Source organism: Pollachius pollachius (genome assembly GCF_949987615.1).
Source record: "Pollachius pollachius genome assembly, chromosome: 11".
Lineage (NCBI taxonomy): Eukaryota > Metazoa > Chordata > Actinopteri > Gadiformes > Gadidae > Pollachius > Pollachius pollachius.
The window spans coordinates 16,541,887-16,560,034 of NC_136944.1; the positions used below are offsets into that span (position 1 = coordinate 16,541,887).

General features: G+C 43.6%; 2 protein-coding genes across 2 annotated transcripts in view; one reads left to right on the forward strand and one right to left on the reverse strand.

Moving 5' to 3' along the window:
- The window catches only part of col5a3a (collagen, type V, alpha 3a), a 52,614-nt gene extending 51,674 nt beyond the window's left edge, over positions 1 to 940 (reverse strand). The window contains 1 exon segment of the mRNA XM_079746156.1: positions 672 to 940. Coding sequence (XP_079602282.1) covers positions 672 to 771 — 100 coding nt within the window. The 5' untranslated portion in view covers positions 772 to 940.
- Positions 941 to 11,634: 10,694 nt separating this feature from the next.
- rdh8a (retinol dehydrogenase 8a) lies at positions 11,635 to 17,133 on the forward strand (the record flags this gene model as incomplete). Its single annotated transcript, XM_079746866.1, has 6 exons — positions 11,635 to 11,755; positions 13,821 to 13,982; positions 14,490 to 14,669; positions 15,158 to 15,251; positions 16,312 to 16,495; positions 16,906 to 17,133. Exons 1-6 carry the CDS (start codon positions 11,650 to 11,652, stop codon positions 17,131 to 17,133), a joined length of 954 nt encoding a protein of 317 aa, XP_079602992.1. The 5' UTR covers positions 11,635 to 11,649.
- Between the last annotated feature and the right edge of the window lie 1,015 nt (positions 17,134 to 18,148).

Below are 18,148 nucleotides of genomic sequence, written 5' to 3' on the forward strand. Positions count from 1 at the left end.
CACTGTCAGAGCCCCCATCGGATGTCAGAACCCTCACACTCTTAAGTTATGTGTTGCATAGGTTGTATTTTAGGGCCAGATGTTCATAATTATCGTGCATTTTTATTGTACTATTGGAATTGGTTTGAATTGAATTATTTCTAATTTACATTAAAAAAATGATGAAATAAACGCTGATGCTGATGAAATCTGGGGCGATCCAAATACTGTGTGAAATGGTACGCATCTGGATGCTTTATGTGGAATCGTAGGATTTCATTAGGGGTCGTTTGCGGTAACCTGACGAGTTCGGGCCGCTCTTAATGACTTAATGTATTTCAAATGAGCCAAGAAGTCGTTTGGGCCGTCAATGCACTGCACTAGGAAATGAATCCTGAGCTGAACTATACGGGCAAGTTCAAACCAGCAGCATCACCACCACATCCCCTGCACATCAAAGAGGGCTGGTTAACAACAACACACTTTGGGAGGGAATATAATAGCACAGTACAACCAAACAACCTCGTCATTTGATAATCTTTTGATCATCATTCGAAGTAACAAATAACAGTTGTTACAATTGAGCTGTCAAAAGCGAGCTAGAGGACCATAATACATTGCAACGCTTTGACAGAAGCTTAAGTCTCAGAATAAATTGTGTTTACGGGCAGGTGCTCAACAAGACACTTTACCTGCAGTTCGTGTCGCTGTTGCTTGAAGTAAGACAATAAGAAATAGCGGTATTGTCCTGAACGACCTCTTTCTTGCCAGGCGGTCCATCTTTAAAAGCATTAGACCCCTTGCCTTCGCCGAAAAACTTTGAAATTGCAATATGAAAGTTTGATTAAACTAAGCAGCCATGCGGGAAGAAGAGAAGAAAGCCAACACTGCACCCCGTGCACGGTCTGTAGACTAGTTCCACTTGCTGATTGTTGGAGACTTTTTTTGAGGCTCCTCTCAACTTCTCTCTGTCCCTCTCATTCAATTTCTCCCTCTCCCCCCTCCCAACCTCCCCACCTCTCCACCTCTCACCCTCCCCCCCCTCCTCCTCCTCCTCCGGCTCCCATAGGACGCCGTCTCGAGGCGAATAGACGAGCAGCGCTCGCTGGAAAACTCCGTGATAAATCATACATCTCCCCCTGGAGCCAGCGCGTTGATTACACGCGATAATTGGTGAGGTCTCGCGTTGTTGCGGCAGTCATTATTACTCATTCAACACATTTTGCCGGGCAACCTGTCACGTTTAATATTCTCGGTGAGATATACGAGTACTCCGTTAGATATACGGCTGACAAAGGAGGCAACAAATGAGCACGAATAGGACGTTAACGCAAGGCAATTATTATTTGAGGAAATTGTTTTTTTAATTAAACGAGAACGTGGTTTATTATGAACAACTATTTATGGTGATGGTAAGAGTGGATGGCTGATGGAAATTGAAACACATTTATCCTACCAAATGCATCACAATTAGGCTGTTCTAAAAAAAAATAAAGGAGATATTATGCAAAGCGTTCAAGACATGCTTTTGGAATGTTTTTAAAGAAAGTCAATTGAAGCAAGAGAAGATACTTTTGGCCCAGTTCTGAACATCACAGCTATTAATAGACATTGCATTTTTTTGCAATAGACCAGTATTATTACCGTGATCCCTGGTGGGTGTAGACATGTTATCTTCACTATCAGGCAAGCATTCACTTAACAATTCTCCAGCACTTGTTCAGGCAGCAGCCCAGGCAACTGCCCAAGCTAAGGTGCATAACCTTAGGTTAAAGGGCAATAACGACGGTCTCGGTGATTGGTGTCTTATGTTCCAAAGTTCTCTTAAAGTTCACCTCGTTAGACTTCCTTGAAAATAACGTCATCAGTGATTTAGTAGGCTACCATGTGTGGGGAGTGGTGTATCGAGAAGACATTTTAATTAATCCACATTTCAGAATAATTATAATTTCTGTTGAATTCATTGAGTGCGTGCAAAATATTTTGCTTTGCAGGCGAGAGAATTGCTTAAAATTAGAGACCGGCCGATAGATGAAGAGAGAGCGTAATTGCTGAGTGCGTTTGTGTGTGTGTTCGTCTGTTTGTTTCAGTATGTGCGACAGAGAGAGAGAGAGAGAAATAGACAAGAATAGCTAGTTCAGAAAACAATACATTTTTCATATATATATACACACACACACACACACACACACAATTGTATCAGTGAAGACCATGACAAATGTATTGTTTTAAAATTGAACAGTTCTTGTTCCATGGTTGATTGCAATACATGGTAGGGTTATAAGTAGCACAAACCGATAAGTGTTAAGTGATAGGTTGCAACAGGGAAGGCTATATCAGTCAAACAGTTGCAGTATTGTGCAGGACAGAAACGCCCAGATGACTAGGAAAGATTAAGAATGATCCCCTGGGTACACGAGGGCTGACCCCCGACCCCTCCACCTCCACACTCCACCTCCTCCTCGCTGGCAGCCCAGTAGTGAAATGAGCCTGGGCTGCATTCCATACGGCTTTTGACAGATAGTTACTAAGAGGCTGGCGGACAGTCTGAGCCCTGGGTGAGAAATACTTACCGAGCACGTACCCTACATGACATAACTGGAACTATACAGTGTTTTGTTTTGTTTTTTAAAAAAGAGAAAGGTTTGAAGGCAATATACCTGGAAAACACTGATTCTTAGTCATTGGTAAACTGTACTGCAGTCCCTGTTTTATTCATATAATTACTCTCCTTTGTGTGGTTCTAGGAAAACAAGTGCAAATTGCCAAGTGAAATTCCTTGTTAATGTGCGTGTATGTGCACTTGCAATGGTGCGTGTGTTTGTGTGTGTGTGCCTTTGTGCGTGTGTGTGTGTGTGTCTGTGTGTGTGTGTGTGTGTGTGTGTGTGTGTGTGTTTGTGTTAGTGTTTGCATGTGTGTGCAAACCTGCCAAATAGGATTTCCTAACTCTATTTTGGTGACACAGTTGATTCAGATTTGAACAAATCCAACTCTGGCAGCTGAAACACCAGGTACCACTCACAGACACGTTTGCACTCATTTCAACTCAGACGCCCTGGTGTGAATATCACTTCCAATTAAAAGTCTGGGCTGCTTTTCTATAGAGCTAGCATGTGGTCAATCCGATGATACCAAATTACTAATAGAAATAAATACGTAGAGGCCAGCGTGTGTATTTATAACACGCTTACACAGGTTTTTCATTGACTTCAAATCAGTGAAACAGGAGCAGCAATTGAGGTTTGAAGTTCGGCTAGCTGCTGGACAGGAGGAAAAGCGAACAACAAAACAAAACCAGGGACCCTACAGGTCTTTTTCATCGCACTTTGTGGAGGAAGATGAAAGAAGACTCTGATGAGGTGATACAAGAGTCTTGGAAGGACTTCAAATATTAAATATATATCGCACAGTTTTATTTTTTTATTGTTATCTTTCTCTCAGTTTGTCACTCTAATTGTATTTTTGTTCTACTTGGTTGGTTTATCAAATCGTGCTTCTTTAACGGCCTCAGTCATATTTCTGTTCTATCATAACCTTTTTCAATCATGGTGTATTTATTTATGGATATTGAAATGTCTTTTTATTTGTATAATTTTTTCACTGCTTGCTTTAATGACTGTGAGAAGGATATAAATGCTATATTATGTGTAATTATATTTCTCATCATTTCATCAAACAGATGCCATGGCTTACCAAAGTAGTTATAGACAGAACCTCACATAAGTTATCACTGTGTCTATTCAACCAAACCAGACAGTCATATTGATCATGGAGAAATAAAGGAATAAATATCCTGAAGATTTCAATATAGTTAGCCTGTGGTGTGAAGGCATCTGGAACATGCCAGAACAGGACAACAGGCAGATTGTCAGCTAAATATGCATTTGAAGATCGGAAGACTCTTTGTGTTTGCCAAACATTGATTTATGTGGGTTTCGGCGGGAAATTGGCTTCCACGTGTTTTTTTTTTTTTTTCATACAGCCGAAATGATATAACTTTCATACATGACCCACATTTCACACACTCAATGTCACTTAACATGCTGTGAATTAGGTGTACAGTTTAGAATTGAATATAATATATCATATATTTTTTATCATTTTAAGGTAACGCATACATTTCGTTTCTGACTTTTATTTTGAAATGTTTGATTCACCGTACACATGGTGAATGTTAATCAGTGTGTCAAGCAAACCACCACTGCCTCACCTCAATTTATCAACATCCTTCTGCAGAAGATTCATTATAGTTCTGCCATCACCTTAAGCATGGATAAGAGTGCCTGTGTGTGTATATGTGTGTGCGTGTGTGTGCGTGCATGTGTGTGTGTGTGTGTGTTTGTGTGTGTGTGTGTGTATCTGTTTTCCCTAGAGTCAAATCCATTGCTTAGGGGGCTTCACCACCTCTTTGACTATCCCTCTTCAACACCGACTCCCACACAAGATCTCACACACACATACACACACACACACACACAAAAATTTGCACAATGCACAAAACACGCCTAATTTATACCACCCACTTACTACTCCCTTGGCTGCATAGGGGATGAGAAGTCCAGATGTCATTCTGTCCTGACACTGCACCCTGAAATGAAGACATTGATAAATATATTGGACTGTAGTAATATGACAATACTGTAGAAGGGTTTCAAGGTTTACTATACGAACCACAAAGAATGGTAGCATTCACACACACACACACACACACACACACACACACACACACACACACACACACACACACACACACACACACACACACACACACACACACACACACACACACAAACACCCACCCACACTACCCAGATCATCTTTTAAAAAGACACTTATAAAAAAAACTTGAAAGCATCTTATAGATGGATATCATGTACTGGTTCTCTAATGTTTCTTGAACTGACAGTTACGCTACACTGTTTGACTATTAGGTCATCTTGCAAATACTTTTAACCAAAGTACCTCACAGTGAGAATAATGTGCTGGCAAGGGTTACAGGAATCAGTTCAAGGATATGTAGACTGTTTGCGATGGGGCTTGAGCCAAGAACCTTTCGGCCAAGGACTCAAACAGACCAACAGTTGCATTAACTTTATAAGGGCGTGGCCATCGGGAAAACTGTTTGAAATGTCCCCTGCCTCAAGACGGGCAACAGTGTAGGGGAAATGTCAGGGTAGTGATAATTATAATGATTTGAGATGAGTGGAGACTAAGCTTATTAACATCTAAGGACCACGCCTGTAAAATTGATTGCTCAAACAAATAAACAAAACTGTAACTAAACTCACAAGTCTCTCACTCTGTACTCTCTCTCCTCTTTGAGGACAACAGTTTGAAGTAGCATGATTGTGTTTTGATTTCGCCACCTCAAAATACAAAGAGCAATCAAAAAGTGAATTGGAAAATGACAGTGGTGCCAGAGTGGGACCTCAACACACATTTCAGCACAGCGAAAATAGATTTATAAGATGTTTATTTTCCGATGCAGAAAGAAAGAAAAAATAACGATTTCAAAAATATGAACTTCCACTTTGTTCTACTTGTAGTTTGGATGGTAAAATTGGGCGGTAATACTTATAATAAGGTGCCTTAATAAATAGCAAACTAGTCATTACCTAACCCTTTGTTAATATTTGTTAATTGTTACTAAAATATTTGGCACAAGTTAATAGTTTTTTCATCATTAATTAAATATTAGTAGGTTGCATTACCCTAACCCAACCCTAACACACAACCCTAACCCTAACCCTAACCAAAACCCACGGCCCTAACCCTAACACACGACCCTAACACTAACACATGTCCCTAACCCTAACAGACAGCCCTAACCCTAACACTCAGCCCTAGCCCTAACACATGTCCCTAACCCTAACACACAGCCCTAACCCTAACCCTAACACACAACCCACAGCCCTAACCCTAACACACAGCCCTAACCCTAACCCTAGCACACAACCCACAGCCCTAACCCTAACACACGACCCTACCCCTAACACACAGCCCTAACCCTAACACACAGCCCTAACCCTAACCCTAACCATAACCCACAGCCCTAACCCTAACACACAACCCTAACCCTAACACATGTCCCTAACCCTAACACACAGCCCTAACCCTAACCCTAACACACAACCCTAACCCTAACACATGTCCCTAACTCTAACACACAGCCCTAACCCTAACCCTAACCATAACCCACGGCCCTAACCCTAACACACGACCCTAACCCTAACACACGACCCTAACCCTAACACATGTCCCTAACCCTAACACACAGCCCTAACCCTAACCCTAACCATAACCCACGGCCCTAACCCTAACACACGACCCTAACCCTAGCACACGACCCTAACCCTAACACACAGCCCTAACCCTAACCATAACCCACGGCCCTAACCCTAACACACAACCCTAACCCTAACACATGTCCCTAACCCTAACACATGTCCCTAACCCTAACACACAGGCCTAACCCTAACCCTAACCATAACCCACGGCCCTAACCCTAACACACAACCCTAACCCTAACACATGTCCCTAACCCTAACACACAGCCCTAACCCTAACCCTAAACAGCGACACTGTGGTAAGTGAAAAAAAACGATTCACTTGTGCCAAATAGATATTTTAGTCACAATTAACAAATATTAACAAAGGGTTAGGTAATGACTAGTTTGCTATTTATTATGGCATCTTATTATAAAGTGTTACCAATTTGGCTTGTTTTTATTGCACATTGTGTTGTTTTGTTTACACTGTCTGCTGGGGCATCCTGATCATCTGGAATAATCTTGGAGACCAGGTGAAGACTAAGTTACCCAGGCAACAATCTCTGTCTCTTTTCCTTAATTTAAAGACTCTGATCTCATTTAATTCTACAAAAACAGGGAACTGATGGAAAATTATCCAATTTAGCTTGATCACCTTTTCATTAAAAACTAGCAATCTCAACCACATTTAATAGTTTCAAAGTATTTACACTACCTCAAATTTAAACAAACCTCGAAACCTCTGACATCATCGCGTAGCGTTTAGAATAACTAATGTATTGAAAAGGTCCTGCTGCTGTACCACGTGAGCTGTAGAGAAACGTTGCATGTGTTTGATTGAAAGAAACCTTGCTGTGTTCTGTAACACCACACTGTGGCCAGTGGCATATAAGCACCATACACACACACACACACACACACACAGGCACAAATACACGCACACACACATGGACAAACACACGCACACACAGGTGCACACACACACATACACATACACATACACACACACACAAACACAAACACATGGACACACCCACACACATGCACACACACACACACACACACACACACACACACACACACACACACACACACACACGAACACACACACACACACACACACAGACAAACTAGCGCATGCGCACACATACACACACACATGCACACACACAGACAAACACACGTGTGCGTGCATAAACACACACACACACAAACACACAAATGGACAAACGCACGTCTGCACACACATACAAACACACACACGGACAAACACACGCACACATGCACAAACACACACACACACACACACACACACACACACAAACACTGACACACAAACACACACACATGCACAAACACATGTAAATGAACACACACAAACACACATGTTTGTTTTTTGTTATTATCGCTGGCTGCTATATATAAAAGTCCCTTCCTTTGTGTTAACTCATTGTTTCCTCTCAGAAATCCAGAGAGCTCTCCTTGAAACCTTATCTTTCTCAAAGCCCCTTTTCTCACTTTGGCTTTGTTTTCATAGTCCTTTAGACACCCCCCACCACCACCACCAGGCCACCACCCACCCTCCCAATGCAACACCACTTAGATACAAACACACACACGCACACACGCACACATGCACACACGCACACACGCACACATGCACACATGCACACATGCATCCACCCTCCCCAAACCAGGCCATCACCCACCCACCCAGTCCAACACCACTGAGACACACACACACACACACACACACACACACACACACACACGCACACACACGCACACACACGCACACACAGCCCCCCGCCCACCCGCAAAAAAGAAACACTTTTCTTTTTTTTGGTCCCCTGTGTTTGGAGTGAATTGTGCATTCCACACCTCCCCAGCAGACTGTGCACAAAACAGTGCAGAGCGCCGCTCCTGATCCGCAGCAAACATTCCAGCCCCTCTCACATGGCCGGAGAGTCTGTCACCGCAGTCTGTCTGGCGTCCAGAGCTTGGTGCAGCCTGTAGGGGGGTGTGGCCATCGACAGCAGGCAGACAGTACATCATAGACGGCATCGCGTCCTCCCAGCGCTTCATTCGTTATGTAGTCAACGCGAGGATGTATTGGAGGTATTTCTCTGATATACTCTGGGTCTCCTAATGTCCTAATGCCAACCCTCTATCCTGTTATAATGGGGTGATTCAAACGCTCGATAATAATGAATGATGAAAGTCGTTTTATATCGTGAAAAAAAAAATCATAAGGAGGAAATGTTATCTTTCTCGCGGGATTATGTGCCCAGACCGTTCGAGAAGGTTTTATAGGCTAGGTGCGATCGTTTTAACTCATCCAGCAATATTCAAGATACAGTGACCTTCTTGCAGGCTGCATTTATTAATCTATGGGCCAGAAATAAATTACCTCAATAACATCATTTATCATATATCATCATTATCATTTATTCAGTTTAATCAGTTGGCATTTATATATAAACGAGCAGTCATGAATGATTAGGTTTCATGTAATCTATATGAAACAAGGTTATGGTTAACGTAGGTCCCAATCTCATATATATATGATGAAGATGAAGCTAAAGACAAAGCTGACGCTGAAGATGAAGAAAAGGGTCAAGATGACCTGGATGATGAGGATGAAGACGAAAACGTTGAAGAAGATGAAGATGTAGCTGCAGATGTAGGGAAAGGATGAGAATGTCGGTGCAGTGGAGGTGAAGTTGAAGCTTAAGAAGAAGACGAAGGGGACGATGAAGACGAAGGTGAGGATGACAAAGAAGAAAGTGAAAAGACAAAGGAGAAGACGAAGTGGCAGCTATAGAAGAGGACGAAGAAGGCTATTCAGATAAAAGTCACCAGGGCAGTATCAATTATGACTTATTTCAATGCAACGCTCACATTGAGTCCAGTGCAGCTGGACAGCGAATGCAAATCTCAAGGTCTTCGTCTCAGGAGGAGCAGCTGCCCCGGGGCTCCGCTAGAGGATGAAGTGTAGGGGATGAAGTGTGTAGACCCCCCCCCCCCCCCCAACCCCCCATTCACCCACCCAAACACCCTGACAGAGGAGACATTAGGTTAGCACTCGGGGCTCGAAAAGCAGAACAATTGCGTGCCGTGGGATGACATGCACAGACTCGCACACTCTCTGCTCCACATCACTCTCCCGGTCTCTCCTCGCGTCTGTGTGTGTGTGTGTGTGTGTGTGTGTGTGTGTCGGTCATTCCCCTGGAATTCCACAGCAATAGCTGGGAGCTAGTTGTTGTCATTGTTGGCCACTCTCTCCTCCACCAAATGTCTGTCATACACACCTGTCCACTCTCTCCCGAGGCACAATGGGAGAAAGGCCTTGAACGGCCCCCTGCCCTTGCTTCAGCCCCATTAGCAACATCTGTGTCTGTGACAGCCTTCCCCCTTTGGACTTTCACTTGATCAATTATTTAAAAGAAACGAAGGATATAAACCGTGGAGCATGGGAAGGATGATTTAGATTGATATCAGCTTGGATCTGATTAAATATTCTGCAAGACAGAGGGAACCAGGAAGGAGCTTGATTATTTTATAAAGTGTATAAATTGTTAAGCTGAGCATGTGTCTCGCATGAGTGCAAGCATGAATGTGTGTGTGTGTGTGTGTGTGTGTGTGTGTGTGTGTGTGTGTGTGTGTATGTGTGTGTCTGTGTGTCTGTGTGTGTGTCTCTGTCTGTGTGTGTCTGTGTGTGTCTGTGTGTGTGTGTGTGTCTCTGTCTGTGTGTGTGTGTGTGTGTGTGTGTGTGTGTGTGTGTGTGTGTGTGTATGTGTGTGCGTGTGTGTGTGTATGTGTGTGTGGGAACAGTCAAGTGTTGTAATGAGAGTATGGCTGAATGCATGTCCACTCCGCCAACAGACCAAAGTTTCAGCCCGTTGACCTTTTGGATATGGCCAGAATTCCACCCTAGCTGGGATAGGCCCAGGCCCTATTCCCTCAGGGAGAATCTCTGCTCTCAGACTTATAGGATGGAAATGAAGAACCGTCACAGAGAGCTCATCTTGGCAATATAATAGGACATAAATAACCTTTGTTTGCCCTCAAATGAAACTGAGGTCTGAAAAAAAAGAGGTTTACTCCTAGTGGATTGGCCCTGCCTGTGTGTGTGTGTGTGTGTGTGTGTGTGTGTGTGTGTGTGTGTGCGTATGTTTATGTGTGCTTGTGTGTGTATTTGAGAGAGTGTGTGTGTGTGTGTGTGTGTGTTTGCATACATGTGTGCATTCATGTGCTTGTGTGTGTTTGTGTGTGCTTGTGTGTGTGTGTGTGTGTGTGTTTGTGTGTGCATGTGTGTGTGTGTGTGTGTGTGTTGTGTGTGTGTGTGTGTGTGTGTGTGTGTGTGTGTGTGTGTGTGTGTGTGTGTGTGTGTGTGTGTGTGTGTGTGTGTGTGTGTGTGTGTGTGTGTGTGTGTGTGTCGACACCCTATGTGAGAACACTGGGCAATGTGACACAATGTTGTGAACTAACTCGACTATAATACTTTGATCCCATAATCACATTACAAACATTTAGTAACAGCAGTTGGAATCTGGACAAAAATAGAAAGACATCATTACAGTAGTGCCATGTTAAATTTAGAATATAATTTAGAATATAATTTTATAATTTAACAGTTATGTTGTACCTTGTAACTAAGAAATCAAAAGCAACATAAAAAATGAACATGGTTTATACATTCCGTAGTAAGTATTTAATTTGGGCCAGATTTGATTCTACGCGGTAACACTTCTTACCGCCAGATGGCAGTATAATTCCGTAAATAAATACAAAAAGTAGTGGCTGATTTTGCAACATTCTTGACTCAGAAACCAAAGTAATGATTACTTTGGTTACATACACATTTACTTCTTAAACGATTCGCGACGCAGAAGTGTTTCAATCAATTAAAATCGATTAGCCTCTAGTATATGTTACTAATGTATTACTTTATTTAATATTTGGTTGATCAATAAAAGAAATTGGGGAAGAAACGGTATCCGTTACTGAATCCTGTGCACTGTTAATACGACCACATTTGTAAATAAACCGACGCGCAACGCAAGAGACACGCACTATGCCCCTCCAAGTCTCTTCTTCGGCTCCTCTCACATGCGCGCAAGAACCCAACAGTTCTCAGAGATTAACCACGAAAAACCTGAGAGCAGGCGGCCCCTTATCAAATGTAAACCTCTTTGTCAAACGTGTTTGCAAGATGCAGCTTCTTTTTCTTATTGATTTAGCATAGGGGGCATGTGACTGGGGAATTAGGCGCTCACATGGCTGCTGTACTACATGATCCGCTTTAGTTTTTTAAAGGTCGGTGATCGGTCTCCCCAAGCAGCAACCATAAGAAGCAGAGGACTGGGCTACTAAAACACACCGCCTTTCTGGACAAGTCATGGCGAACAGTGGGCAAAAAGTTGTGTTGATCACCGGTTGCTCCTCCGGCATCGGGTTACGAATCGCCGTCACGCTGGCCAAAGATGAAAAGAAGCGCTACCATGGTAAATGCGCAACCTTTACCCTTTTTCCTTTGCGTAGATAAATTGGGCTGTGTTAATGTTTCTTTGGCATGCAATTCGTTTAAAAACGCATTCACAACTTATTTTGAGTTCAATCCTAGGTCTAAGAATCCCCATATGGTCGCATGCCTGCCTCACAGCTAATACCTTATTTATTACTAGCATTGCAATATAGCAGGGCTACCCTAACGATATCAAACCATATCCTATTGTGAGGACTCGGATTTGGGTCTCCTTTGATTCAACCATTATCATCTGAAAGCGCAGTTTCCTGGGCTGGCTACGGCTGTGCAAGGATGCCTCTAGCCAGTCGGGGGACCATAAAAGACGCTGCTGCCAGTTCTCTTCAAGTGACTTCTCTCGCACAAAGACCTCTTTATCGCACTGAATTGTAGACTGCTGCTCTGGTTTAGTGCCGTGCCTAATGTGCCTATAGTTCCTTCACTGGAGCGAGTGTGGAAAGGGGAACAAAGTTTGAGACCTGTACAAGCGAAGGTTCACTCTAACGCAAGACTTGTTTGAAGTCTTCATCGGGGCTCAACAAGAGTTAAGGGTCGGGTCTCGCCCCACTAATAAGTTCATATCGTTGCATAGGGTTAAGTGCTTTTTCTGTACGTGTTTTTCTTGGGGGGCATACTCGACTCTGGGGAGCCATTGCCGTGAATTGGAACGAGACGATTAACTACTGCTCCCTTAAAACTGCTCTGAGTCGAATAATTCTCGCTGAACTTTGACCTGTTTCCAGAAAACACCAACTGAGCAGATGAAGTGATCAACGTTACTACTTATGGAGACTACATTAGGAAATCCACGACAAATGAGTTATTGCATCGCCCAGAGATTTTTAATGAGTGGCCTATAGTAGCCAGATTCAGATCAGCTATAAAAACGTGCGTGCAATGCAGTGTGGTTCCTACAAGAATGTTTAAGCTGCCCAGGAATAATTCCTCCAGGAGCTAGAAGAACAATGACCCTCTTGTTCGCCTCTTACTGGATACATAGCCTAAATCTCCATGTTGCTCCATGGACTCTTTGTTGGATTTTGTAATCATTACAAACTCTTTGCCTATGCAAACCCTCAAATACGTGGCCAATTTGATGTCTGAGACAGAAAAGTTGGAGTGAAAATTAAGCCACTGGCATGTATCACTGCCTATTACCATTATCTCAACGTGAAACCACAAGAAAGAAAATACTAAAATACAAATATCCTCAAATAACTAGATTAACGCTAACTACTCAGTGCTGTCTGTGCATTTTGATTGGGATCTTTGTTCTTGACATAGGGTCTATTGGGAGTATCAAGTTTCAACCGACAAAGAAAAACAACTGTTCTCCCATCAACGTGTGATTAAGTAGTTGTTTACACCCTGCTGGTGATGGCCCATTGTGTAACAGCACCGTCTCTGTTCCCTAGGAGATAAGGTCACACAGGACATTGAGCAGGGCAACTGTAAACGCAGTGAGAGAGAGAAGGGTCAACAATGTGCTGATAGCAGCCATCACAGCAGATAATAGATAACAGCCTCACGTGCATTGGTAGATTTGCCAGGCGGCAAAGTTCAGAGGAAATCAATAGTGTGGTCCCTGAAGTCTGCTGGGTGTGCCAACATACAGTCACATTCGGAACTGCATTCTTTCTGTCTCCAGCTTGTGTGTGTATGTGCTTGTGTGTGTGTAAGTGTGTGTGTGTGTGTGGGTGTGTTTTTTGTGTATCTATGAGTGTGTGACTGTGTGTGCACACAAATGTCTGTGTGTAAGGGTGTCTGTGTGTGTGTGCGATTGTGTGTTTGTGCAAGCCTGTGTGTGCACATGAATGCATGTGTGCGTGTGTTTTTGTATTTGTGTGTGTGTGTGTGTATTTGTGTTAGCGCACACAAATACACACACCCACACAATCTTGAATCTGAGTTGAATCTGAGTTCAAAATAAGCCCTCCCCAAGAAAGAGCTCATCGGATCACAGTTTTATAGTGTCTCATATGTCTAGGTCATTAAGCCTACTCGATGACTCATGAGGAACCCTGTCCCTCTGCCTCTCTGCCCAGTCATCGCCACCATGAGGGACCTGAAGAAGAAGGAGAGGCTGGTGGAGGCCGCGGGGGACACCTTCGGGAAGAGCCTCACGCTGCTCCCGTTGGACGTGTGCAGCGACGACTCCGTCTCGCAGTGCATAAACAGCGTCAAGGACCGCCACATTGATATCCTCAGTGAGTGGGACTCGATAGGAAGCCCAACTGTATGAACCATGGACTTTGGTTCTATAATCTGCCCTGTCATGCCATCTGTGGGAGGGAAGTGTTGGGAAACATTTTTACATGCCATTTTTGTCCAATCCTTCTCTGACATATAGATAGATAGATAGATAGATAGATATGTAAATGTTTCAAAAGCCTATGCATACGTCAAAATGCTTTTCTTTCTTCCCTATCCTGACAACCAATTTTACATACCCCGGACAGTCAATCGCCCCCCCGCCCCCCACAGCCTCTTACTTGCTCAGTCCCACAGTGACACCTGGTGGCAGCAAACGGAACTGCAGCATCCGATTTCGCTTTCATAACCCGTTTTTATTCCCATATAAAGTGACCGCATGCGACAAAGTGCAAAGGCAAAGCATTTTTATACGGCATACAATTCGATGCCTGAATTACAAAGAAGGATCCAAACGGTGTTGGGCAGCCACTGACTGTTTTTCCTGCGTGTTTTCTCCACAGTTAACAACGCAGGCGTGGGCATTCTGGGGCCTGTGGAGAGCATCAGCATGGAGCAGATGAAGAAAGTGTTTGAGACTAACTTCTTTGGCGTGGTGCGCATGATCAAAGAGGTCATGCCCGATATGAAGGCGAGGCGTTCGGGACACATCATCGTCATGAGCAGTGTCATGGGACTTCAAGGTATTCGCATTTAAAGAGCAGGGACGATTTGTGTGTGTGTGTGTGTGTGTGTGTGTGTGTGTGTGTGTGTGTGTGTGTGTGTGTGTGTGTGTGTGTGTGTGTGTGTGTGTGTGTGTGTGTGTGTGTGTGTGTGTGTGTGAAGTATCCCTTAATTAGTCCCTTAAGTCCCTTAATTATTTAATAACATGTGAGTGTTTTCAAACTCTAGAATGACCTCAACTGTTTTGTTTTTTTGGGTATACTTTCTGAAAGCAATGAATCCTCCCATTATGTTGAATGTACATTTTCATTTTGACTTAAAATAGCTTTGGTTTTTGGTTCACCAGATCAAGTACTTGACCAGTCACAGATTTTCCGCCTCCGTTCTTTTCCCTCCATGTATGAAATCTCAATCATCTGGTCTGTTGACACTATTTTCCACCAAGCCGTGCCTGCTGCTGAGTAAGTACTGGGGCTGCAGACAGTGACAACATCTGTTGTTGTTCTAGGAGTGGTGTTCAATGACGTCTACACAGCCTCTAAGTTCGCCATGGAGGGATTCTGTGAGTGCATGGCCGTGCAACTAATGAAGTTCAGCGTCAGGTCAGTGGCTTTTTCTCTGCTTCTCCTATAGCTCCTATAGCTCATGGAAGCTACGGTAAACATGCATTTTGTTTGTTGTATTTTATAGAGTGTGTGGGTCCAGAGAGTTGAGAGAGTTTTTCGGAGCCAAGATGGAAAGGAGGGAATCTCCCTTATCGCTCGCAGAGAGATGCTGTGCTTTATTTTTGGTCCGAAGGTTAGCAGCAGAGAAGGGCAAAAGGGGTGAAATGTATTATTTTGCAAGGAGATCGGTTAATATAGCAAGTTGAATGAGTGATATGGTGAATATTCACAGGTGGAAAACCTGGCCATTGGAATTCCCAAAGAGGGAAGGGTCTTTCAAACTGATCTGTTATGTCGCTTCCACTACAGTGTCCCAACCAACTCGCTGTCAAACATGACCCACAGGCTGCGTCCTCCAAGCTTTCTGTGTTGAAATCAATCAATGTAAAAATAACAATATATTATTTTATGGTGAACGAGTAGCTAGCCTTCGCCTTCAACGATTTTATTTCTCATCATTCTTGCTGGATTCAGTGTGAGCAGTCATCAACTGATGACGAAGGGCAGCGTTTCCCTTATAAGCCCAGACGCTGAGGTCTCTGGTGGAGCTCAGGAGTTGGAGACGTTCCCATTCAAATTTGAGTGGGATTTAACAGTGCTTCACTCTCCTGGCTGTTCCAGCACTTCTGTCCAACTCTGTCCCCCGCAGCAGACTTTCTACCCTTGGTGGCAGGTCTTTCAGCAACTCTGGAATTCCCTTCCTCAATCCCTCCGTGACTGTCCCTCCTTCCCTCTCTTTAAAGCCCATCTCAAGACCATTCTGTTTCTAGAACACTTCTCCTCCCCTTCCACCACTGCATAGACCCTCTGTATATATATATATATATATATATATATATATATATATATATATATGTTTTATTTTTCTTGGTGTTGTTGGTCTTCTTGTTCTCATGAATCTGTAAAGCGACCTTGAGTGTGAGAAAGGCGCTATATAAAATAAACGTATTATATTATTATTTATTATTATTATTACTTCTCCTCCCATGCCATTCAGGCTGTCCATGATCGAGCCCGGCCCGGTCCACACGGAGTTCGAGACCAAGATGATGGCCGATGTGGCCAAGATGGAGTTCCCGGGCGTCGATGCAGACACAGTTCGCTACTTCAAAGACGTGTACCTGCCCTCCTCCATTGATATATTCGAGGCGATGGGCCAGACACCGGAAGATATCGCCAAGGTGTGTGAACCAGATTTGTTTACCTTCAAATATTAGCCTGTCTGTCCAATGAAAAAGGAACAGTATTGAGTGATTCCAATCGGTATCTACCGCCTGTGTTACCGGCATGTAATTCATACGGTTAATATTTACAATAAAAAAAACATGGGGCGCCCCGGTGGATAACAGGGCAGGGCTCACTCCTAATTGCAGCAACCTCGACCTGGGTTCGATTCCTGCCCGTGGTCCTTTGCTGCATCGTCCTCCTATCTATCTCCCGTACCTTCCTGTCTATCTCACTCCATCATAAAGCATAAAAAATGCAAAAAATAAATCTTTAAAATAATATAAGGTGACCCGTGGTGCTTTGGCTGCTCACACACACGACAAGTCGTGCGCAAACCTGAGGTCTTCCCCCTCCGTCTCCGCAGTGCACCAAGAAGGTCATCGAGTCCGGCAGCCCGCGCTTCCGGAACCTCACCAACAGCCTGTACACGCCCATCGTGGCGCTGAAGTACGCCGACGAGACCGGCGGCCTGTCCGTCAACACCTTCTACAACCTGCTCTTCAACTTCGGACCCCTGATGCACATCACCATGAGCATCCTCAAGTGCCTCACCTGCAGCTGCCTGCGGCGACGCACCGTCTCCCCCAACTGACATCGCTGACCCCCGACCCATCCCCCCCCCCCCCCACCCCCATCCCCTAACCCACCCGTTGCCAACACCGTTGCCGCCGCCGACGACCGATTCCGGAACTTTCCCTCTGGAAGGGGGTGTGAGGGGGAACGAGGTAGACTACCAGTGATCTAATTATCTTTTTATTTGTGGGGGTGGGGGGGGAGATTTGTCCGAGAGATGCTGTCCGACGACACGCACAATTGCACAGAGATTGTCAAAGACGGTGTAGTAATGCAGAATGACCTCAATGCGAAATACATGCACAGACATGCACAAACATTACGCATGGACACACACACCCACACACCTATGCACAAACCCACACACACAGTCACATACATTGCAGCGATACTTGTATGCATACAATGAATCTGTGCCTTATTCATTACAACGTGAGACGTCTGAATATTATACTGTAAATGCTTTAGAATATAGCACACAGAGAATAAGTTATGAGTCCTGTGGACAAAAAAAGACTAAGCACAAATCAGACAAATTTACAGAGAATAGATTTAAATTATACTGAAACCATATTAAGAGAGGTTGTATTTAACGAAATACTAAGACCCTGACAGGAATTATAAATTAAATATATATAGCTCATCAAGCTGTGTTTTTAATTACGTGTTTTTTAATTAGTTTAAGTATAGTGTTGACTAAGCAAAATATTGTTCACACAGTCATAACTGCTGTTAAATCTTTATTTTCATTTATTTTTAAATAAGCTGAATTTGTGTTGTTTTTAAAAGTATTATGAGAGAGGTGGGTTGAGCATCTAATTTGAAATGTAACAACCTGCTTTCGAAATAAACACAATTTTGAATTACTTTCAATTGAATGTTTTCTATATGATTCTACGTATCGAACAGGCCGACAATGTTGGAAAAGCCTTGCCACAACGTTTTATTTTTCAAGTACCTTCCAATCACCAGATGGGGGCAGTATTTCATTGTACCCAGCCGCCAGGAGACAATGAGCCAGCATAATAGTAATG